At 36.0% G+C, this 24567-nt stretch overlaps 1 protein-coding gene across 3 annotated transcripts in view; it reads left to right on the top strand.

Annotated features, from left to right (window-relative positions):
• The window catches only part of P4HA1 (prolyl 4-hydroxylase subunit alpha 1), a 99022-nt gene that overhangs the window by 25955 nt on the left and 48500 nt on the right, over positions 1-24567 (top strand). For all 3 annotated transcript variants that reach the window (XM_043925022.1, XM_043925021.1, XM_043925019.1), the window contains exons 3-5: positions 474-570; positions 2965-3116; positions 7326-7463. In XM_043925022.1, coding sequence (XP_043780957.1) covers positions 474-570; positions 2965-3116; positions 7326-7463 — 387 coding nt within the window. The remainder of the gene's footprint in view (positions 1-473; positions 571-2964; positions 3117-7325; positions 7464-24567) is intronic.

Raw genomic sequence — 24567 nt, 5'->3', positions numbered from 1 at the left:
CCATTAGGAGTAACTAAATATGGATATTTGAATTTCAGTTGTGAAGTATACTTTTTGTTAGTGTGGTCTTTGCCAAATTGAATAAAAATTTAATTCTCAGTACTCTCAAAACCCAAAAAAGATGAGGGGAGAGGTAGGGAAGAAGAAACGTTGATCCTTGGAAAGTAATGTTTTGAAATTAAAAAATAAATTCTTCCATGAAAAGACAATTTTGTCGATGTGGTCCAAACTTGCAGAATTAAGTAGCTTGAAAATTAGAATTGGACCACATGCTTAGAAAAGTTTGGGGCTTAATTTTTATTTATTTGGTTTTAAAAAGAAAAAAAAAATGGTGCTCTCTGCAACATATCTGGTTCATGCCAGTTAAGTCCTTTCATTAAATGAAGCATTCTCAATCATTCTTAAATTATTCTAGAAAACTTGTTTTGACAGTATGGGTATTTGATAACTTTCTTCTCTTTTCCTCCTTTTAGGTCAGATGACTGATTTGATTCATACTGAAAAAGATCTGGTGACTTCCCTGAAAGACTATATAAAGGCAGAAGAGGACAAATTAGAACAAATAAAAAAGTAAGCCAAGTGTTTTACTTATTATGACTGACTCCACCTGGATGTTTTCTTCCTGGTTAAAACATTCTTTAAGTGAAAATGAAAGCCCTCTGTCAGTCTTAGAAGGCCAGATAAGGGCTAAAATAGGACCACAGAAAACAAAAGTTAGGCCCAATTAAAGACTTCACGTGGAAGAATATGGATTGAGATAAGAGTGTAAATGGATACAGGTAATTGACTGACTGTTTTTTTTTTTTTTTTAATAGTTGCTAATATCTCTATCCTCCCTAATCAAGCAATTTTCCACTGCTATTTATCCTTTAGTTTTATGGTTGCATTCTAGAGATTACAGTGGTAAGTATAGTATTATTTAATTGATATGGTTTTTCTTCAAATGCTAATTTATCTTTAATTGACTTAGGTTCATAGTTAATCCTGACCTGAGAGTTCCTAGCCTTTGTTTAATGAGTAGCTAAGTAGTCAGGTTTTTTTTTAAGATTTATTTATTTATTTTTGGCTGTGCAGGGTCTTCATTGCATCACTCAGGCTGTCTCTAGTTGCAGTGCACAGGCTTCTCTTGTTGTGTACCTGGGCTGCAGGTGCATGGGCTTCAGTAGTTGTGCATGGGCTTAGTTGCCATTTGGCATGTGGGATCTTCCTGGTATAGGGATTGAACCTGTGTCTCCTGCGTTGGCAGGCAGATTCTCAACCACTGGACTATCAGGGAAGCCCCAGTTTTTCTGTTTTAAAATATAGTTTCTAAGTACTGAGTACAAAATTTTTCTGTAAGTGTGATTTAAATGAATATGTAAGTGAATTTGGATTGGGCTGATTTGTACTTTGTAATAATCAATTGTTTGGACTTGTAGGGAAATAAATTTTTAGATTCTTACAGAGGGGTCCAATCAACTTTTACTAAGATATGTTACATTTACTATAACCATTTGGGAGAAACAACAAGCTAAAAAAGTCTTATGTTTTAATTTTGCCAAATTAGATTTTATCTGTAAAGAATCTTGCTTTTTAAAAATAGGCAAAACACTCTCTGACATAAATCACAGCAAGATCCTCTATGACCCACCTCCCAGAATATTGGAAATAAAAGCAAAAATAAACAAATGGGACCTAATGAAACTTAAAAGCTTTTGCACAACAAAGGAAACTATAAGCAAGGTGAAAAGACAGCCTTCAGAATGGGAGAAAATAATAGCAAATGAAGAAACAGACAAAGGATTAATCTCAAAAATATACAAGCAACTCCTGCAGCTCAATTCCAGAAAAATAAATGACCCAATCAAAAAATGTGCCAAAGAACTAAACAGACATTTCTCCAAAGAAGACATACAGATGGCTAACAAACACATGAAAACTTGCTCAACATCACTCATTATTAGAGAAATGCAAATCAAAACCACAATGAGGTACCATTACACGCCAGTCAGAATGGCTGCTATCCAAAAGTCTAAGAGCAATAAATGCTGGAGAGGGTGTGGAGAAAAGGGAACCCTCTTACATTGTTGGTGGGAATGCAAACTAGTACAGCCACTATGGAAAACAGTGTGGAGATTTCTTAAAAAATTGGAAATAGAACTGCCATATGACCCAGCAATCCCACTCCTGGACATACACACTGAGGAACCCAGATCTGAAAGAGACACGTGCACCCCAATGTTCATCGCAGCACTGTTTATAATAGCCAGGACATGGAAGCAACCTAGATGCCCATCAGCAGATGAATGGATAAGGAAGCTGTGGTACATATACACCATGGAATATTACTCAGCCATTAAAAAGAATTCATTTGAATCAGTTCTAATGAGGTGGATGAAACTGGAGCCCCTTATACAGAGTGAAGTAAGCCAGAAAGATAAACACCAATACAGTATACTAACACACATATATGGAATTTAGGAAGATGGTAACGATAACCCAATATGCAAAACAGAAAAAGAGAGACAGATGTACAGAACAGACTTTTGAACTCTGTGGGAGAAGGCAAGGGTGGGATGTTCTGAGAGAACAGCATTGAAACAAGTGTACTATCAAGGGTGAAACAGATCACCAGCCCAGGTGGGATGCATGAGACAAGTGCTCAGGGCTGGTGCACTGGGAAGACCCAGAGGGATGGGATGGGGAGGGAGGCAGGAGGGGGGATCGGGATGGGGAACACATGTAAATCCAAGGCTGATTCGTGTCAATGTATGGCAAAAACCACTACAATATTGTAAAGTAATTAGCTTCCAACTAAGAAAAATAAATGGAAAAAAAATCTTTATAATTTTGCTTAAAAAAATTTTTAGGTATAGTTTTAACTCAAAAATCCCCAATCTGTTTTGAGTGCTTTACTAAATTATGTTCTTCCTCATTAAGTGTGTATATACTTTATGTATATTCCATTTATGTCTTACATTTTAGATGGGCAGAGAAATTAGATCGGTTAACTAGCACAGCAACAAAAGATCCAGAAGGATTTGTTGGACACCCTGTAAATGCATTCAAATTAATGAAACGTCTGAACACTGAGTGGAGTGAGTTGGAGAATCTGGTCCTTAAGGATATGTCAGATGGTAAGTCAGATGGTAAAACTAACGAGCCAAAAAAAAAAAGCATTTTTGGTACAACCTGTAGAAATGCCAAAATAAGTGATAAATTCAGTTCCCAGAATATCAGGTGTTCAGTCTTATAACTGAATTATTGCTGAAATGTGTTTCATTTGACTAGGGTTAATTTAGCCTAGATCCTGAATTCTTGATTTAAAAAAAAAATGTGAGTAAAAACTGAAAACAAAGAGAAATAAAATTTTATTCTTAAAAAAGTAATTTCTACTCTTCATTTGCTTAACACTGGTCCTTTTTACTTTGAAACATACTAAAGTGAATCTATTATTGGCATATAGCTTTATTTCTGATGATAATCATTTGCATTTTAGGATTACCTTCAGATTTTAAAAATTTATGGCTAGTTCTTTATCTTCTAATCAATTATTAATGTACTGGGAGTACTGATAAGGGAAAACATTAGCTGTGTTTTACCTAGTCCTTTGAAGCTTAGGATTGTTTTGTTTAACATAAACTATAAATTTAAAACTGAGACTGCAAACAGTAGTAATGAATGTCCTTCTCAGTGAAACAATAAAATTATAGTTGGAGTAATGAGATGTTTTAGATATTTAAGTAACATATACAGAAAACTAAGTCTGAAGTTTAAGGAAGTAAAGGTATTATTATGTTTAGTACATAGTATTTATTTGTTGAATGATTGAAGATGGCAAAAAAAAAAAAAAAGAACTGAGCCAGCTGTGTAGGTGAAATACTCCAAGGGGGCTTTCAAGTGTTTGTGAGCAGTAAACCAAACTATTATGCATAGGACAGGAAAACCTTGCTAAGAAAAATTAAGGCAAGCACTTATAAATATTTTGACATGAGAAGGAAATACCTGTGGTCATTTGCTCTCATATAACACCATGAGAATATTTTTAAGGTCATACATATTCATATATATGTGTGTTTGTATACATATATACATGTTTATTTATTATTTAAAAAAAACCTCAAGTAATGACCTGTATGACCTAAGTGTTTTTAAAATAAGATAAGCCCTAAGACTTTGGTATTTTAATCCATGGTAGTACCCCATAATGCCATAGTAGATATACATTTTCTCTTATTGGAGAGGATTTTAAGCAACTTCTAGGAGATTTTTTTTGAGGCATAAAAAACATTACAGTTCTCTATAAAACTTGCTTATAAAAATTGTGTGGATTTTGTGACTTAAAACTAAAGAATATGCTTAATATGAACTTAGACCTCTTCAACTAGTTGTTTGTTTATACATTTCAATTAACATAAAAATACCTGGCCTTTTGATGATCAGAGTATGTGCATAGTTGATTATAAGTAAATGAGAATGGAGGGAAGTCTCATACCTAACTTTGATCTGCAGATGATGACACATATATTATTCACATTTTAAATCACTTTTTGTTTCTGTCGTATTGCTTTATTAAGAGAGTATTTAGCACCCATTTTCCTTCTGAGTTATGTGTATGTCCTTGTGCTTAGTTTCCCAGTTGTGTTCGACTCTTTACAACCCTTTGGACTGTAGCCTGCCAGGCTCCTCCGTTCATGGGATTTTTTTCCTTAATATATATATTTTATTGAATTATGGTTGATTTACAGTGTTTCAGATACACAGCAAGGTGATTCATTTATATGTATGCATATATTATTTTTGAAATTATTTTCCATTATAGATTTTTACAAGATATTGACTATAGTTCCTTGTGTTATACAGTAAACCTTTGTTGCTTGTTGTATATCTGTATTTTTTAATTAGAAATTTAGCATTTTATTCATAGTAACTAAAAGTGTAATCAAAATGTCATATATTTTTTAATTAGGCAAAATTTCATAAGTTTTCTAAAATATATATATTATACATATGTATACGAAAACTTTACTACTATACTTGATAAAGCCTTGAGAATATTAAAAAAAAAAAAAGAGATGGGGAAATTGGAAAACATAATCTAAGTGAAATGGGAGCACTGAATATAAAATAGAAAAAGTGAAACAAACTAAATAAAAGTAAAAGATCATCACGTAGTTCCATGGAATGTTTTTTAGGCAAGAATGCTGGAGGAGTTGCCATTTTCCTCCTCCAGGGGATCTTGCTGATCAGGGATCAAATCTCCTGTGTCTCCTCCTTTGAAGGCAAATTCTTAACCTGCTGAGCCATCAGGGGAGACCTAGGAGTTACATAGTTATCAGTAATTAGTTTCTGAATTTGATTTTTGCTATATTTTATGTAAAACATTTTAAAATTAATATTAGGATTTATGTAGAGCAAACCTTGATTGATGAACACTATATTTAATAAATGAGCTTAAAGAATTCCACCAAACTATATATTTACACATTTATGTGATATGTGGCACATGGAAGAAGAAAATAGAACTTTAAGAGCATACATTTTATCTGAAAATCTAATTTGTTGCCAGTGAATATGGTTTTCAAGTCTTTAAATCTGTTTGCTTGTCAAGCTTCAAGCTTAGCAGAGGCTATACTGTGTAACTAAAACCTGTTCATATAGATATAATTTATGCAGTGACCTCATATTACATAAAGTGAAGTCGCTCAGTCTTGTCTGATTCTGCTATCCCATGGACTGTAGTCTACCACGCTCCTCTGTCCATGGGATTTTCCAGGAAAGAGTACTAGAGTGGGTTGCCATTTCCTTCTCCAGGGATCTTCCTGACCCAGGGATTGAACCCAGGTCTCCTGCACTGCAGGCAGACGCTTTACCCTCTGAGCCACCAGGGAAGCCCTGTTGCCAGATTACATAAGCAACATTAAAAATGGTCTGGGGCCATATGACCCAGCAATCCCACTTCTGGGCATACACACTGAGGAAACCAGATCTGAAAGAGACACGTGCACCCCAATGTTCATCGCAGCACTGTTTATAATAGCCAGGACATGGAAGCAACCTAGATGCCCATCAGCAGATGAATGGATAAGGAAGCTGTGGTACATATACACCATGGAATATTACTCAGCCATTAAAAAGAATTCATTTGAATCAGTTCTAATGAGATGGATGAAACTGGAGCCCCTTATACAGAGTGAAGTAAGCCAGAAAGATAAAGAACATTACAGCATACTAACACGTATATATGGAATTTAGAAAGATGGTAATGATAACCCTATATGCAAAACAGAAAAAGAGACACAGATGTACAGAACAGACTTTTGGACTCTGTGGGAGAAGGCGAGGGTGGGATGTTTCGAGAGAACAGCATGTATACTATCTATGGTGAAACAGATCACCAGCCCAGGTGGGATGCATGAGACAAGTGCTCGGGCCTGGTGCACTGGGAAGCCCCAGAGGAATCAGATGGAGAGGGAGGTGGGAGGGGGGATCGGGATGGGGAATACATGTAACTCCATGGCTGATTCATGTCAATGTATGACAAAACCCACTGCAATGTTGTGAAGTAATTAGCCTCCAACTAATAAAAATAAATGAAGAAAAAAAAAATGGTTTGGGAAGATTTAACAAGTTAGAAGTATATGAAGTCTCATTCAGTGTATTTAATTTTTTCTTGTTACACATGATATAGTGGAAAATTACAATAATATAGATTAAAAAAAATCTTTATAAGGCTTATGTTGGAAATTAAAAGTCTGTGAGGGTCTAGAGTCTTTTTTCTTCCTATTTTATTGAGATATAATTGACACATGGTACTATAGAAGTTTAAAGTGTACAGTACATTGATTTGACTTACACACATTATGGAATGATTATCACAGTTAATTAGTGAACATTCATCATCCCATGTAGTTACAAAATTTAAAAAATAGAAAAAAATGTTTTTCCTTGTAATGAGAACTCTCAGGATGTACTTTTTTTATGTAGCAGTGTTAATTATATTTATCATGTTGTACATTATATCCTCTGTACTTATTTATCTTATACCTTTCGCCTGCCTTCCTCCAAATCCCCTATACCCCTACCACCTGCCTCTGATAACCACAATCCTGATCTCTTTTTGTATGAGTTGTATTTCGAAATATAACTGACCTACAACACTATGTTAGTTCCTGTTATACAACATATTGATCCTATATTTCTGTGTATTTCAAAATGATCACCATGAGAAGTCTAGGTATGAAATGTCATTACCGTTCAAATATATTACATAGTTATCAACTATATTCCCTACATTGTACATTTCAAACTTGTGTCTAAATCTTTTTTTGCTCCTCTGTTTTAAGGTTTTATCTCTAACCTAACCATTCAGAGACAGTACTTCCCTAATGATGAAGATCAGGTTGGGGCAGCCAAAGCTCTGTTGCGTCTCCAGGACACCTACAATTTGGATACAGATACCATCTCAAAGGGTGATCTCCCAGGTAAGAATTCTTGTAGCCTATGAAAAAATCCATCTTCTGGCTTCTCTGTTCAGTCCATTAGGACACTATTAATATAAGGAGACTTTAACTTTAGTTTGTTTCATAGCCTTTGAGGTCAAAACAACGTTTTCTCTTGTTCTTAATAGTTGTAGATAAGCTGCTAGCTTATTACTGTGAAAGCCTGTGTTTTAGGGACTAACTTAAGCAATTTTAGCATGAAAGAAACTATTTTTCTAAATGTCTGTCTTTAGAATACCAAAGTTTATATGTAAAGTTATAAGGGAATTAATAAAGTTTGTATGTTTAATAATTTAAAACCAAGGCATGTTGAGTGTGCTGATTTTTAGTATTCTATAGTATGAAACATCCTGCTTTCTGACTTCTTTTTCACAAACACTTTTTAAAATACTTTATTTTTGGCTGTGCTGGGTGTTTGTTGCTTCGTGTGGGATTTCTGTCGTTGCAGAGAGTGGGAGCTGCTCTAGTTGCGGTATGCTAGCTTCTCATTGCAGTGGCTTCTCTTGTTGCAGAGCACAGGCTCTAGAGCACTCAGGCTTGAGCAGTTATGGAGAGTGGAATGAGTAGTTGCGGCTTTCGGGCTCTAGAGTGTGGGCTCAGTATTTGGCACACACGCTTAGTTGCCTCATGGCATGTGGGATCCTCCTGGGCCAGGGATTAAACTGGTGTCTGTGCATTGCAAGGTGGAATGTCAACCACTGGACCACCAGGGAAGCCCCCAGGCCCTCTTTTTTTAAGTTACAGCTGATTTCACAGTAATCCATTTACATTTTTTATTGTGAAAAGAACATAAAAACAAAATTTACCATGTTAACCAATTTTAAATATGCAGTTTATGGCATTAGGTGCATTTGCATTTTTATGCAATCATTATTACCATCCATCTGCTTAGCTCTCTTCATCTCGTGAAACTGAAGCTCTGTACTCATTAAACAATAACTCCCCAACCCCCACTTTCCCAGCCCCAAGCAACTGTCATTCTACTTTTTGTCTCTGATTTTGACTACTCTGAGTACATCATGTAAGTAGAATCATACAGTGTTTGCCTTTTTGTGACTGGCTTATTTCACTTAAGATGATGTCCTTCAAGGGTCATCCATGTTGTTGTATATGTTGAAACTTCCTTCATTTTAAAGACTGAATAATATTCCATTGTATATATCCATATTTTGTTATGCATTCATCCATCAGTGGACACTTGGGCTCCTTCCACATGTCAGCTATTGTGAATAATGCTGCTGTGAACAAGGGTATGCAAATAGCTCTTCAAGACACTGCCTTTCATTCTTGAGTATATACCCAGGAGTGGAATTGCTGGATCAGATGGTATTAATTTTTGAGAAGACACCATACTCTTTTCCATAGTAGATAAAGCATTACATTCCTACCAACAGTGCACAAGGGTTCCAGTTTCTCTAGACTGTTGCCTACACTGGTTATTTTCTTTTTTTAAGTTAATTTATTTGTTTACACAAATTTCATATATACAGAGAAGTATAGAGAATAACTTTCATGAACCTGCCACCTAGCATGCATATTAATATTGTACTTTATTTGCCACATAATTATGTATTTATTTATTTATGTTTAATTGGAGGATAATTACTTTACAATTGAAGAAGGAAATGGCAACCCACTCCAATATTCTTGCCTGGAGAATCCCCATGAACAGAGGGGTCTGATGGGCTACAGTCCATGGGGTCTCAAAGGGTCGAACATGACTGAGCGACTTAAGCACAATTACTTTACAATACTGTGATGGTTTTTGCCGTAAATCAGCATGAATTGGCCATAGGTACACATGTCCCCTCACTTTTGATACTCCCTCCCTTCTCCCTTCCACTCTATGCATCTAGGTTTTCACAGAGCACTGGCTTTGGGTCCCCTGCATCAAATATCAAACTCCCACTGACTGTCTGTTTTACATATGGAAATGTATATGTTTCAATGCTATTCTCTCAAATCATCCCACCCTCTCCTTCCCCCACTGTGTCCAAAAGTCTGTTCTTTATGTCTGTGTCTCCTCAGATGCCCTGCACATAGGATCATTGGTACTAACTTTCTAGATTCCATATGTATGTGTTAATGTACAATATTTGTCTTTCTCTTTCTTATTTACTTCACTCTGTATAATACACTCTATGTTTATTTATCTCATTAGAATTGACTCAAATGCATTCCTTTTTATAGCTGAGGAATATTCCATTGTGTAATGTACCAGTTTCCTTATCCATTCACCTGTCTATGGACATATGGGTTGCTTCCACGTTCAGTTCAGTTGCTCAGTCATGTCTGACTCTTTGCAATGCTATGGATTGCAGCAAGCCAAGCTTCCCTGTCCATCACCAACTCCCGGAGTTTGCTCAAACTCATGTCCATCGAGTTGGTGATGCTATCCAACCATCTCATCCTTTGTTGTCCCCTTCTCCTCCCACCTTCAATCTTTCCCTACATCAGGGTCTTTTTCAGTGAGTCAGCTCTTTGCGTCAGGTGGCCAAAGTATTGGAGTTTCAGCTTCAGCATCAGTCCTTCCAATGAATATTCAGGATTGATTTCCTTTAGGATTGACTGGTTTGATCTCCTTGCAGTCCAAGGGACTCACCAGAGTCTTCTCCAATACCACAGTTCAAAAGCATCAATTCTTCAGCACTCAACTTTCTTTATAGTCCAACTCTAACAGCCATACATGACTACTGGAAAAATCATAGCTTTGACTAGACGGACCTTTGTCGGCAAAGTAATGTCTCTGCTTTTTAATATGCTATCTAATTTGGTCATAGCTTTTCTTCCAGGGAGCAAGCGTCTTTTAATTTCAGAGCTGCACTCACCATCTGCAGTGATTTTGGAGCCCCCAAAAATAGTCTCTCACTGTTTCCATTGTTTCTCCATCTATTTGCCATGAAGTGATGGGACCGGATGCCATGATCTTAGTATTTTGAATGTTGAGTTTTAAGCCAACATTTTCACTCTCCTCTTTCACTTTCAAGAGGCTCTTTAGTTCCTCTTCGCTTTCTGTCACAAGGGTGGTGTCATCTGCATATCTGAGCTTAATGTTATTTCTCCTAGCAATCTTGATTCCAGCTAGTGCTTCATCCAGCTTGGCATTTCGCATGATATATTCTGCATATAAGTTAAATAAGCAGGGTGGACAATAAACAGCTTTGACGTACTCCTTTCCCGACTTGGAACCAGTCCGTTGTTCGATGTCCGGTTTTAACTGTTGCTTCTTGACCTGCATAAGATTTCTCAGGAGGCAGGTCAGGTTGTCTGGTATTCCCGTATTACCACAGTATGTTGTGATCCACACAGTCAAAGGCTTTGGCATAGTCAATAAAGCAGAAATAGATGTTTTTCTGGATCTTTCTTGCCTTTTTGATGATCCAACAGATGTTGGCAATTTGATCTCTGGTTCCTCTGCCTTTTCTAAAACCAGCTTGAACATCTGGAAGTTCACGGTTCATGTACTGTTGAAGCCTGCCTTGGAGAATTTTGAGCATTACTTTGCTAGTGTGTGAGATGAGTGCAATTGTGTGGTAGTTTGAGCGTTCTTTGGCATTGCCTTTCTTTGCAATTGGAATGAAAACTGACCTTTTCCAGTGCTGTGGCCACTGCTGAGTTTTCCAAATTTGCTGGCATATTGAGGGCAGCACTTTCACAGCATCATCTTTTAGGATTTGAAATAGCTCAACTGTGATTCCATCACCTCCACTAGCTTTGTTCATAGTGATGCTTCCTAAGGCCCACTTGACTTCATGTTCCAACATGTCTGGCTCTAGGTGGGTGATCACACCATCGTGGTTATCTGGGTCATTAAGATCTATTTTTGTATAGTTCTTCTGTGTATTCTTGCCCCCTCTTCTTAATATCTTCTGTTTCTGTTAGGTCCATACCATTTCTGTCCTTTATTGAGCCCATCTTTGCATGAAATGTTCCCTTGGTCTCTAATTTTCTTGTAGAGATCTCTAGTCTTTCCCATTCTATTGTTCTCTATTTCTTTGCATTAATCACTGAGGAAGTGTTCCTTATCTCTCCTTGCTGTTCCTTGGAACTTTGCGTTCAGATAGGTATATCTTTCCTTTTCTCCTTTGCCTTTTGCTTCTCTTCTTTTCTCAGCTATTTGTAAGACCTCCTCAGACAACCATTTTGCCTTTTTGTATTTCTTTTTCTTGGGAATGGTCTTGATCACTGCCTCCTGTACAATGTCACAAACCTCCGTTCATAGTTCTTAAGGCACTCTGTCTATTAGATCTAATCCCTTGAATCTATTTGTCACTTCCACTGCATAATTGTAAGGGATTTGATATAAGTCATACTTGAATGGCCTAGTGGTTTCCCCTACTTTCTTCAATTTCAGTCTGAATTTGGCAATAAGGAGTTCGTGGTCTGAGCCACAGTCAGCTCCTGGTCTTGTTTTTCTGACTGTATAGAGCTTCTCCATCTTTGGCTGCAAAGAATATAATCAGTCTGATTTCAGTATTCACCATCTGGTGATGTCCACGTGTAGAGTCGTCTCTGGTGTTGTTGGAAGAGGGTGTTTGCTATGACCAGTGTGTTCTCTTGGCAAAACCCTGTTAGCCTTTGCCCTGCTTCTTTTTGGATTCCCAAGGCCAAATTTGCCTTGTTACTCCAGGTATCTCTCGACTTCCTACTTTTGCATTCCAGTCCCCTATGATGCAAAGGACATCTTTTTTTGGTATTAGTTCTAGAAGTTCTTGTAGGTCTTCATAGAACCCGTTCAGCTTCTTCAGCATTACTGGTCGGGAATAGACTTGGATTATTGTGATATTGAATAGTTTGCCTTGGAAACAAATGGCGATCATTCTGTTGTTTTTGAGATTGTACCCAATGCAGTCCAAGTACTGCATTTTGGACTCTATTGTTGACTATGAGGACTACTCCATTTCTTCTAAGGGATTCTTGCCCACAGTAGTAGATATAATGGTCTTCTGAGTTAAATTCACCCATTCCAGTCCATTTTAGTTCACTGATTCCTAAAATGCCAATGTTCACTCTTGTTGTCTCCTGTTTGACCACTTCCAATTTGCCTTGATTCATGGACCTAATATTCCAGGTTCCTATGCAGTGTTGTTCTATATAGCATCAGACTTTACTTCCATCGCCAGTCCCATCCACAACTGGGTGTTGTTTTGCTTTGGCTCCATGTGTTTGTTCTCTCTGGGGTTATTTCTCCACTCTTCTCCAGTAGCATATTGGGCACCTACCAACCTGGGGAGTTCATCTTTCAGTGTCCTGTCTTTCAGTGTATATCCATGTCATCTTTCAATATCACACCCATGTCCTAGCTATTGTAAACAGTGCTGCAGTGAACACTGGGGTACATGTGTCCTTTTCAATTATGGTTTCCTTAGGGTAAATGCCCAGTATTGGGATTGCTGGGTCGTATGTTAGTTTTTTCCTAGTTTTTAAAGGAATCTCTGTACTGTTCTCCGTAGTGGTTATATCAATTTGTTTTCCCACCAGGAGTATAACAGGGTTCCCTTTTCTCTACATCAAACAACATTTATTGTTTGTAGATGTTTTGATAGCCATTCTGACCAATGAGAGGTGATACCTCATTATAATTTTAATTTGCATTCCTCTAATAATGAGCAGTGTTGAGCATCTTTCATGTGTTTATTAGTCATCTGTATGTCGTCTTTGGAGAAATGTCTGTTTAGGCCTTCTCCCTGCTTTTTGATTGGATTGTTTGTTTTTCTGGTATTGAGCTGCATGAACTGCTTGTATATTTTGGAGATTAAATCTTTGTCAGTCATTAAGTTTGCTGTTATTTTCTCCCATTCTGAGGGTGGGTTGTCTTTTCACCTTGCTTATAATTTCCTTTGTTGTGCAAAATTTTTAAGTTTAATTAGGTCCCAATTGTTTGTTTTTATTTCCTTTCCTCTAGGAGGCAGGTCATAGAGGATCTTGCTGTGATTTATGTTAGAGAGTGCTCTGCCTATGTTTTCCTCTAAGATTTTTATAGTTTCTGGTCTTACATTTAGGTCTTTAATCTATTTTGAGTTTATTTTTGTGTATGGAGTTAGGAAGTGTTCTAATTTCATTCTTTTAGTAACATAGTTGACCAGTTTTCCCTGAACTACTTGTTGAAGAGACAGTTTTCTCCATTATATATTTTTGCCTCCTTTGTCAAAGATAAGGTCCACTGGGGCATGGATTTATCTCCAGGCTTTATATCTTGTTCCATTGGTCTGTATTTCTGTTTTTGTGCCAGTACCATACTGTCTTGATGACTGTAGCTTTGTAGTATAGTGTGAAGTCAGGATGGTTGATTCCTGCAGTTCCATTCTTCTTTCTCAAGTTTACTTTGGCTGTTCAGCATCGCTTGTGTTTCCATACAAATTGTGAAATTATTTGTTCTAGTTCTGTGAAAAATACCATTGGTAGTTTGATAGTGATTACATTGAATCTATAGATTGCTTTGGGTCATATAGTCATTTATACTATATTGATTCTTTTTTTTTTTTTTCATTTATTTTTATTAGTTGGAGGCTAATTACTTTACAATATTGTAGTGGGTTTTGTCATACATTGACGTCAATCTAACAACATTGTGTATCTTTCCATCTTCCGGTGTCATCTTTGATTTCTTTCATCAGTATCTTACAGTTTTCTGCATACAGATCTTTTGTCTCTTTAGGTAAATTTATTCCTAAGTATTTTCTTTTTATTGCAATGGTGAGTGGGATTGTTTCCTTAATTTCTCTTTCTGATTTTTCATTATTACTATATAGGAATTCCAGGGATTTCTGTGTATTAATTTTATATCCTGTGACTTTACTGTATTCATTGATTAGCTCTAATAGTTTTCTGATGGCATCTATAGGGTTTTCTATGTAGAGAATCATGTCATCTGCAAACAGTGAGAGTTTTACTTTTTCTTTTCCAATCTGGATTCCTTTTATTTCTTTTCTCTGATTGCTGTGGCTAGGACTTCCAAAACTATGTTGAATAATAGTAGTGAGAGTGGGTATCCTTGTCTTGTTCCTGATTTTAGAAGAAATGCTTTCAGTTTTTCACCATTGAGGATATTTGCTGTGGGTTTGTTGTATATGGCCTTTATTATGTTGAGCTATGTTTCTTCTGGTTTTGAATTTTGTCAAAGGATTTCTTTGTATCTATTGAAATGATCATATGATTTTTGTCTTTCAATTTGTTAATATGGTGTATCACATTTATTTGTATATTGAAGAATATTTGCATCCCTGGGATAAAGCTAACTTGTTCATGATGTATGATCTTTTAAGAGTATTATTGCATTCTGTTCACTAGAATTTTGTTGAGGACTTCTGCATCCATGTTCATTAGTGATTTTGGCCTGTAATTTTCTTTTATTTTGACATCTTTGTCTGGTTTTGGTGTCAGGGTGATGGTGGCCTTATAGAATGAATTTGGGAGTTTTCCTTCCTCTGCATTTTTCTGGAAGAGTTTGATCAGGATAAGTGTTAGCTCTTCTCTAGACTTTTGATAGAATTCACCTATGAAGCTATCTGGCCCTTGGCTTTTGTTTGTTGGAGATTTTTGATTTCAGTTTTGATTTCCATGCTAGTGATTGATCTGTCCATATTTTATTTCTTCCTGGTTGAGGTTTGGAAGGTTATACTTTTCTAAGAATTTGTCCATTACTTTCAAGTTGTTCATTTATTGGCATATAGTTGCTCATAGTAGTCTCTTAGGATCCTTTGTATTTCTGTGTTGTCTGTTGTAACTTCTCCTTTTTCATTCCTGATTTTATTGATTTGAGTTTTGATTTTTAATTCCTCTTTTTCTTGATGAGTCTGGCTAACGGTTTGTCAATTTTATCTTCTTAAAGAACCAGCTTTGCTATAGTCTTTCATTTCTTTTTCATTTATTTCTGCTCTGATCTTTATGATTTCTTTCCTTCTACTAGCTTAGGGGTTTTTTTCTTGTTGTTCTTTTTCTAGTTGCTTTAGCTGTAAGTTTAGGTTGTGTGTTTGATGTCTCTCTTGTTTCTTGAGGTAGACTTATATTGCTGTAAGCTTCCCTCTTTGCACTGCTTTTACTGCATCCCATAGATTTTGAGTTGTCATGATTTCTGTCATTTGTTTTTAGGCATGCTTTCTTTAGTTATCTCTTGATTATTCAGAAGTGTGTTGTTTAGCAACCACGTGTTTGTGTTTTTTTTACTGTTTCCTGTAGTTGATATCTAATCTTACAGTGTTGTGATCAGAAAAGATGCTTGGAATGATTTCAATTTTAAATAAATTTACCAAGGCTTGGTTTGTGGCCCAGGATGTGATCTAGCCTGGAGAATGTTCCATGTGCACTTGGGAAAATAATTAAATCTATTGCTTTTGGATGAAATGCCCTGTAGATATCATTTAGGTCCAGTGGGTACAATGTATCATTTAAAGCCTGTGTTTACTTATTAATTTTCTGTCTAGATTTTTCCACTGGAAAAATCCCCCACTATTATTGTGTTACTATTTGTTAGTATTTGCCTTATTTTTTGAGGTGCTCCTGTGTTGAGTGCATATGTATTTGTAATCATTATGTCTTCTTGAATTGATCCCCTGATCATTATGTAGTGTCCTTCTTTGTCTCTTCTAACGTTCTTTATTTTAAAGTCTATTTTGTCTGATATGAGCATTGCTATTTCCTCTTTCTTTTGGTCTCTATTTGCATGGAATATCTTTTTCCAGTCCCTCACTTTCAGTTTGTTCATGTCCCTAGGTTTGAGGTGGATCTCCAGTAGACAGTATATATAGGGGTCTTGTTTTGGTATACATTCAGCCAATCTGCGTCTTTTGGTTGAAGCATTTAGCTCATTTACATTCAGGGTAACTATTGATGAGTATGATCCTGTTACCACTTACTTTATTGTTTTGGGTTTGTTTTTATAGGCCTTTTCTGTGTTTCTTGTCTAGAGAAGTTCCTTTAGCATTTGTTGAAAGGCTGGTTTGGTGGTGCTGAATTCTCTTAGCTTTTGCTTGTCTGTAAAGCTTTTGATTTCTCCTTTGAATGAGATTCTTGCTGGATAGAGTAATCTCAGTTGTAGGTTTTTGCTTTTTAAAAGCTGGTTTTTTGAAAAAATAAACAAAATTGACAAGCCATTAGCAAGACTCATTAAGAAACAAAGAGAGAAGAACCAAATTAACAAAATTAGAAATGAAAATGGAGAGATCACAACAGACAACACTGAAATACAAAGGATCATAAGAGACTACTACCAGCAGCTCTATGCCAATAAAATGGACAACTTGGATGAAATGGACAAATTCTTAGAAAAATATAACTTTCCAAAACTGAACCAGGAAGAAATAGAAGATCTTAACAGACCCATCACAAGCAAGGAAATCGAAACTGTAATCAAAAATCTTCCAGCAAACAAAAGCCCAGGACCAGATGGCTTCACAGCTGAATTCCACCAAAAATTTAGAGAAGAGCTAACACCTATCTTACTCAAACTCTTCCAGAAAATTGCAGATGAAGGTAAGCTTCCAAACTCATTCTATGAGGCCACCATCACCCTAATTCCAAAACCAGACAAAGATGCCACAAAAAAAGAAAACTACAGGCCAATATCACTGATGAACATAGATGCAAAAATCCTTAACAAAATTCTAGCAAACAGAATCCAACAACATATTAAAAAAATCATACACCATGACCAAGTGGGCTTTATCCCAGGAATGCAAGGATTCTTTAATATCCGCAAATCAATCAATGTAATACACCACATTAACAAATTGAAAGATAAAAATCATATGATTATCTCAATAGATGCAGAGAAAGCCTTTGACAAAATTCAACACTCATTTATGATTAAAACTCTCCAAAAAGCAGGAATAGAAGGAACATACCTCAACATAATAAAAGCTATATATGACAAACCCACAGCAAGCATCACCCTCAATGGTGAAAAATTGAAAGCATTTCCCCTAAAATCAGGAACAAGACAAGGGTGCCCACTCTCACCACTACTATTCAACATAGTGTTGGAAGTTTTGGCCACAGCAATCAGAGCAGAAAAAGAAGTAAAAGGAATCCAGATAGGAAAAGAAGAAGTGAAACTCTCACTGTTTGCAGATGACATGATCCTCTACATAGAAAACCCTAAAGACTCTACCAGAAAATTACTAGAGCTAATCAATGAATATAGTAAAGTTGCAGGATATAAAATTAACACACAGAAATCCCTTGCATTCCTATATACTAACAATGAAAAAACAGAAAGAGAAATTAAGGAAACAATACCATTCACCATTTTTATCACTTTAAATATATCCTGCTATTCCGTTCTGGCCTGTATGAAAGTGGAAGTCGCTCAGTCGTGTCCGGCTCTTTGTGACCCCGTGGACTATACAGTCCATGGAATTCTTCAGGGCGGAATACTGGAGTAGGTAACCTTTCCTTTGTCCAGGGGATCTTCCCAATCCAGAGAGTGAACCCAGGTCTCCTGTATTGCATGCAGATTTTTTACCAGCTGAGCCACAAGGGAAGGCCAGGAATACTGGAGTGGGTAGCCTATCCCTTCTCCAGGGGATCTTCCTGACCCAGGAATTGAACCAGGATCTCCTGCATTGCAGGTGGATTCTTTACCAATAGTTTCTGTTTAAAGATCAGCTGTTAGCCTTATGGGGATCCCCTGGTATGTTATTTGTTGCTTTTCCCTTTCTGCTTTTAATATTTGCTCTTTGTGTTTAATTTTTGTTAGTTTGATTAACATGTGTCTTGTTGTTTTGCCTTGGGTTTGTCTTGTATGGGACTCTCTGGGCTTCCTGGTCTTGGGTGGCTATTTCGTTTCCCATTTCTTTTCTTTTTTTTGATAGTAGCCAACCTAGTACATGTGAGGTGGTATCTCACTGCAGTTTTGCATTTCCCTAATCACTGATGTTGAGCATCTTTTCATGTACTTATTAGCAGCTGTCTGTATGTCTTCTTTGAAGAAATATCTGTTCAAGTCCTTTGCCTATTATTTAATTGGGTTATTCATTTTTTTGTTGTTGAGTTTTAGAGATTCTCTACATATTCTGAATATTAATTCCTTATGAGATACATGATTTGCAAATATTTTCTCCTGTTTTATGGGTTGCCTTTTTACTCCATTGATAACTATATTTTGTATCCAAATTTTTTAATTTTTACAAAGTCCAGTTTTTTTCTTTTTGTTGTCTGTGCCTTTAGGGTCATGTACAAGAAATCATTGCCCAATCCAGTGTTATGAAGCTTTTGTCCTATGGTTTCTTCTAAGAGTTTTACTGTTTTAGGTCTTATATTTAGGTCCTTGATTTATTTAGAGTTAATTTTTACATGTGGTATTTGGTAAGGGTTCAGCTTCATGCTTTTGCGTGTAAATATTTGGTTTTCCTGGCACCGTTTGTTGAAAAGATCATCATTTTCCCATTGAATGGTCTTGCCACGCTTGTCAAAAATCATTTGACAATATATACAAGGTTTTATTTCTGGCTCTCTATTGCGTTGGTCTCTTAAGTCTGTTTTTATGCTGGTCTATAAGTTGGTTTTTTATGCACTACTTTATTATTGTAGCTTTGTATTAAGTTTTGAAATCAGGAAGTATGAGTTCTCCAGTTTTGTTCTTTTTTAAGATTGTTTTGACTATTCTGGGTTCCTTGAGATTCTGTAAGAATTCTAGGATGGAGTTTTCTATTTCTGTCTTTTGCATTGAATCTGCAGATCACTTTGGGTAGTATTGACATTTTAATAATGTTGTCTTCCAATCCATGAACATGGCATGTGTTTTTCATTTATTTATGTTGTCTTTCAGTAGCTTTTTGTAGTTTTCACTGCATGTCTTTCACCTCCTTGGTTAAGTTAATTCCTAAGTACTTTATGCTTAGATTTGTTTTTGTAATTTTTTATATTGTTCATTACTGGTACATAGAAATGCAACTCATTTTTGTGTGTTGTCTGTGCATCCTGCAACTTGACTGAATTAATTTATTAGTTCTAACAAGTGTTTTTGCGGGAGGATTCTTAGGATTTTCTAGTATAAGATAATGTTATCTGTGGGGAGTATCCTGATGGAAAAGGGGCTAGGACTCTGAGCTTTCACTGCTAAGGGTGCAGGTTCAATCCCTGGTTGGGGAACTAAAATCCCACAAGCTGTGTGGTGTGGCAAAAACAAAAACCTGTTATCTGCCAATAGAGATCAGTTTACTTCTTCTTTTCCAATTTGGGTACCTTTAAGCTTGTTCTTGCCTATTTGCTCTGGCTAGAACTTCAAGTACTAAGTTGAATACAGTGGCAAAAGTGGGCATCCTTGTTCTCATTCTCAAAGGAGAAGCTTTCAGTCTTTTACCATTGAGTGGGTTTTTCAAATATGTCTTTTATTATGTTAAAATATTGATAGTTCAACTTCTATTCCTAGTTTTTTGAGTGTTTTTTTTTATTATGAAAGAATACTGAATTTTGTCAGTTGCTTTTTTTGCATCAGTTGAGATGATCATATGTATGTATTTTCCCCTTCATTCCATTAATGTGGTGTGTTACATTGATCAATATTCATATGTTCAAACATCCTTGCATTACAGGAGTAAGTTCCACTTGGTCATGATGTGTAACCATGTAATCATGGTGTATAATCATATGCTGCTGGATTCTGTGTGCTAGCATTTTTTAAGAAATATTTATTTGACTTTGCTGGATCTGAGTTGCAGCACATGGGCTCTTTAGTTGCGGCATGTTGGATCTAGTTTCCTGACCAGGGGTTGAATCTGGGACTCCTGCATTAGGGGGGGCAGAGTTGTAACCACTGTACCATCAGGGAAGTCCTTGGTTTTTAGTATTTTGTTGAAAATTTTTGCATCAGTGCTCATAGATGGTGTTGGTCTGTAGTTTTCTTGTAGTGTCTTTTTCTGGCTTCGGTATGAGGATGATTCTGGCCTCATAGAATGAGATAAGAAGTGTTCTTTCATGTCTTTTTGAAAAGTTTGAGAAGGACTGGTATTAGTTTTTTTAATGTGTGATAGAATTCTCCAGTGAAGCTAATAGTCTTCCAATCCACGAACAAATAAATGTTTTCCATTTATTTGTGTTAATAACAGAGCTTTTCTTTTGTCAGAAGACTGTTGATAACTGATTCAGTTTCCTTACTTCAGTTCAGTTCAGTCGCTCAGTCATGTCCGACTCTTTGCAACCCCATGAACTGCAGCACGCCAGGCCTCCCTGTCCAGCACCAACTGCCAGAGTCTACCCAAACCCATGTCCATTGAGTTGGTGATGCCATCCAACTATCTCATCCTCTATCGTCCCCTTCTCCTCCTGCCTGCCATCTTTCCCAGCATCAGGGTCTTTTCAAATGAGTCAGCTCTTTGCGTCAGCAGTTTCCTTACTAGTTAAAGGTCTATTCAGATTTTCTATTTTTTTTCTTAGTCTTGGTAGGTTTTGTGTTTTTAGGAATTTGTCCATTTCATCTGGGTTATTCAGTTTGTTGGTGTGCAATTTTTCATAGAATTCTTATAATCCTTTGTTTTTCTATAGAATCAGTAGAAGTATCCCCACTTTCATTTCTAATTTTAGTAATTTGGCTTTTTTTTCTTGATCCATGTAGCTAAAAGATTGTCAGTTTCATTGACAAAATTCTTTTCAGAGAACCAACTTTTGGTTTCATTAATTTTATCTATTATTTTCTATTCTGTGCTTTGATATTTCTTTTCTTCTGCTAGCTTTCGGTTGTTTCTTCTTGTTTTTCTAGTTTCTTAAGTTGTAAAATTAGGTTGTTGATTTGAGATCTTGTTTTTTTAATGCAAGAGTTATAACTATAAATTTCACCCTTAACACTGCTTTCATTGTGTCCTGTAAGTTTTGGTACGTTGTAATTTCATTTTCATTTGTCTTTTAAGTATTTTCTAATTTTCCCTGTGATTTCTTTTCTTTCTTTCTTTTTTTTCTGTTAGCTGTTAAAGAGTGTGGAGTGTGTTGTTTAATTTTTTCAAAATTTGAAATTTTCCAGTTTTTCTTGTGTTACTGATATCTACCTTCACGTGATAGTTTACTATTGCCATCTTCATTTATTCTGTGAGTATACATACCGTTACTATCTTCTTGTCCTTATCAATTGGAAATATAAAATATGTTACCTTGTCTTCATACTGAAATTGACTTTCTCAGTGAGAAAATACAGTGGGATGAATGACTTAAGATGTTTTTCTTGCTTATCTTTCTAAATTTGGAATGAAGTAGCAAGTGGAAAAACTAACCATTAAACTGTAATATAATTCCATTAAGTTGGACTTCCAAAAAAGTATACATTTGCAAATTTTATTTTCTATTTCTACTGTTGTAACACTTACGATAAGGTCACAGCCTTGTTTTTTAATTTGCTTCTGGTTTAAAACATAATTTGTTTAATAGATATAAGCCATTTAGTATCTATTTAATATCTCTTTAACATAATAACCATTGTGTATAAGTATGAGAGATACAATAATGAATAACACTGTTTTTGCTCTTAGGGTACTTATATTCTTATGCTATGGTATGATGAATGCCTAGCTGGAGATAGCTTAGGAGACCATGGAACACATAGACAGAAATCTAATTCTGAACCTGATAAATGAGAGGTGTAAAGTAAGACTTCCTGGAAGACAGAATATGTTAAAAAATTGAGATATAACAGACAAGGAATTAGTCAGGAAATAGGGCGTATGAAAAAAGTACTCCAAACAGAACATGTGTATAGGCCAGAGAGGAGAGAATGTTTAAATCAGATAGCTAACAAGTAGTTTGTTTAAGAGCTAGGGGCATGAACTAGGGGCATGGGATGGTGTGAGAATAGTGAGAGATGATGATATATAGGTGAAGCTGAAGCCATCTCTTGAGGGACTTTGTAAGTTATGTAGAGAAGTTTGAACCAATTCTGAGTATAATGTGTAGTTATTGAAACGTTTTAAACAGGGAAATCATAAGATTTTCATTTTAGAGATATCATTCTGGCTACAGAATGGTTTGAGACCCGAAGGTAGAAACAAAGAAATCAGGGAGGAGGCTGTTGTAAAAATTTAAGAGATGACAGTGGTAGCTTAGGTTATTTCCAATTTTTGCAGGGCCAAGTTTTCAACAAACATTTTCATTATGTTTTCTTGTGTCCATTGCACACATGCAAGGGTTTCTCTAGAATATAAGGTTCTCAGACTTTACTAGATGTAGCCAGATTGTTCTCCAGAGCAGATGTACCCAATTACAGTAATATTCCCTCTAGCAATGTATGGGAGTTCTCATTTCTTAATGTCCTTGCTAACACTTGGTTTTGTCAGATTTAAAATTGTAGCAGTTGAGATGTGAAGCCTCAAGGATGAGGACTGGAGGGAAGGATGACTTGCCTTTTTAAATTGCCTCACCCCCCCAAAAATCAGAGAAATGCTTTTCTCAGTGGATTTATATTGATGCGATGTTACTCCTTGATTAATTATGTCTGTTTCTCCTTTTTGAGCCTACCCTTTGAAATGCTTTCTTGATGTTTTAATATAAAATCTGATAAGTTATATGTATTTTGGCATCGATGATGCCTTTACAGTTCATATGGACTGTTCCTTTAGTTTCAGGTTGTTCCTAACCCTAATTTGTTTAATAGATTCATAGCTTCCAGAGATAATACACTTTTGAGGGGGGGGTGGTAAAGTAGAAAAGAATGGTGGTATTGCTTTGATAGGCAAAGGGGACAACAGGGAGCTAATGCCCTCAAAACTGTGTGTCCTCTACACTTTTTTTGTGTGTAGAATATATCATATATAAAATCTGAGTTACTTCGGGTAGAAGTTGAATGTTCTTGTCGGTCATTTGCATCATTATCTTGGTGAACTGATAAGCTTACTACACCAAGCAGTAGATTCTCTGTACATCTCTGGAGTGCACTCAGCTATGAGTGTACCATATTGCCCCTGATGCAAGACATCAGCTTCCCAGGTATGTGCATTTTAAATGTATTTGTTCCTTACAAATCAAGTTTTTATCCAGTAAGTGTTCCTATAAAGTGTAAGAATTTTAAAATTAAACCTTGCAGTTTAAGGGTGAGCCAAAAATTTCTAAGTAAATTTTCCTATACTGTCTACTGTCACATATTATTATAGTTTATACTGTGATAGTAAATTTAAAGGACTTTTGTGTTTTAACTGTAAATTTGGGTTACTACATTCAGTTTTTTTTAATTGGAAGATAATTGCTTTACAATGTTGTGATAGTTTCCGCTGCACAACTTGGTGAATCATCTATAAGGATCCATATAGCACTTCCCTCTTTAGTCTCCCGCCCACCCCCGACCCCCGACTCCGCTAGGTCATCACAGGGCACCGAACCAAGCTCCTCTGTATTTACAGCAGCTTCTCACTAGTTATCTATTTTACACACGGTAGTGTATGTATATGTAGGTGCTACTCTCTCAATTCATCCTATCCTCTCCTTCACTGCATTCAGTTTGACATGCTAATGTCAATCATCTGTGCCATTTGCTTTTTACCGAAAGAATTTGCCTTTTTTTGGTCATCAAATTCTAACTGTTCATGCTTTGTATGAACACTTTTTATGGTTTTTTTCTGCCAACATCACTTCCTTTATGTCATTTTATTTGTCTTCTTGTCCATTACTTTTCCTTCTCATGTTCTCTACTTTGGAAGCAGCCTTCCCTTTCAAATGCTACATCACTTCTCTTTCATTTTCATTTTCTTTAATATAGTTCCCAGACATTTTGCCTTTGATAATTGTGAAGAGATCAATAGGTAAAATAACCAGAGATACTTTACCAAGGCAGAATAGCTCAAGATCCTCTACTGTCTCCATTATGCTTTCAAATAATATTGCCAGGATATAAGGTCATGTGAAAAATTTTACTGGTGCTGTCTACATTTATTAATAGCATACTGTCCTCTTGTGTCTTTTGTATGTCCCTGAGAAAAGACATTCTTAATTTCTGCATTGTAAAGCTCATCTTAGAACTATATTCCAGTTCTCGTAACTGAAAAATAACAGTCAAAATCAGTATGTTTCTTTTGTTTCTGAAATTGCATCATGTTAAACTATTAATAAGTTAGTTTGTTGGTATCCTTTTCTAGATTAGAGTGTTAAGTAGAGAGTAACTGTCACAATATGG

Source organism: Cervus elaphus, chromosome 15, assembly GCF_910594005.1.
Source record: "Cervus elaphus chromosome 15, mCerEla1.1, whole genome shotgun sequence".
NCBI classification, from domain to species: Eukaryota; Metazoa; Chordata; class Mammalia; order Artiodactyla; family Cervidae; genus Cervus; species Cervus elaphus.
Note: the sequence above shows the minus strand (reverse complement) of the source record. Positions and strands in the feature narration are given on the sequence as shown.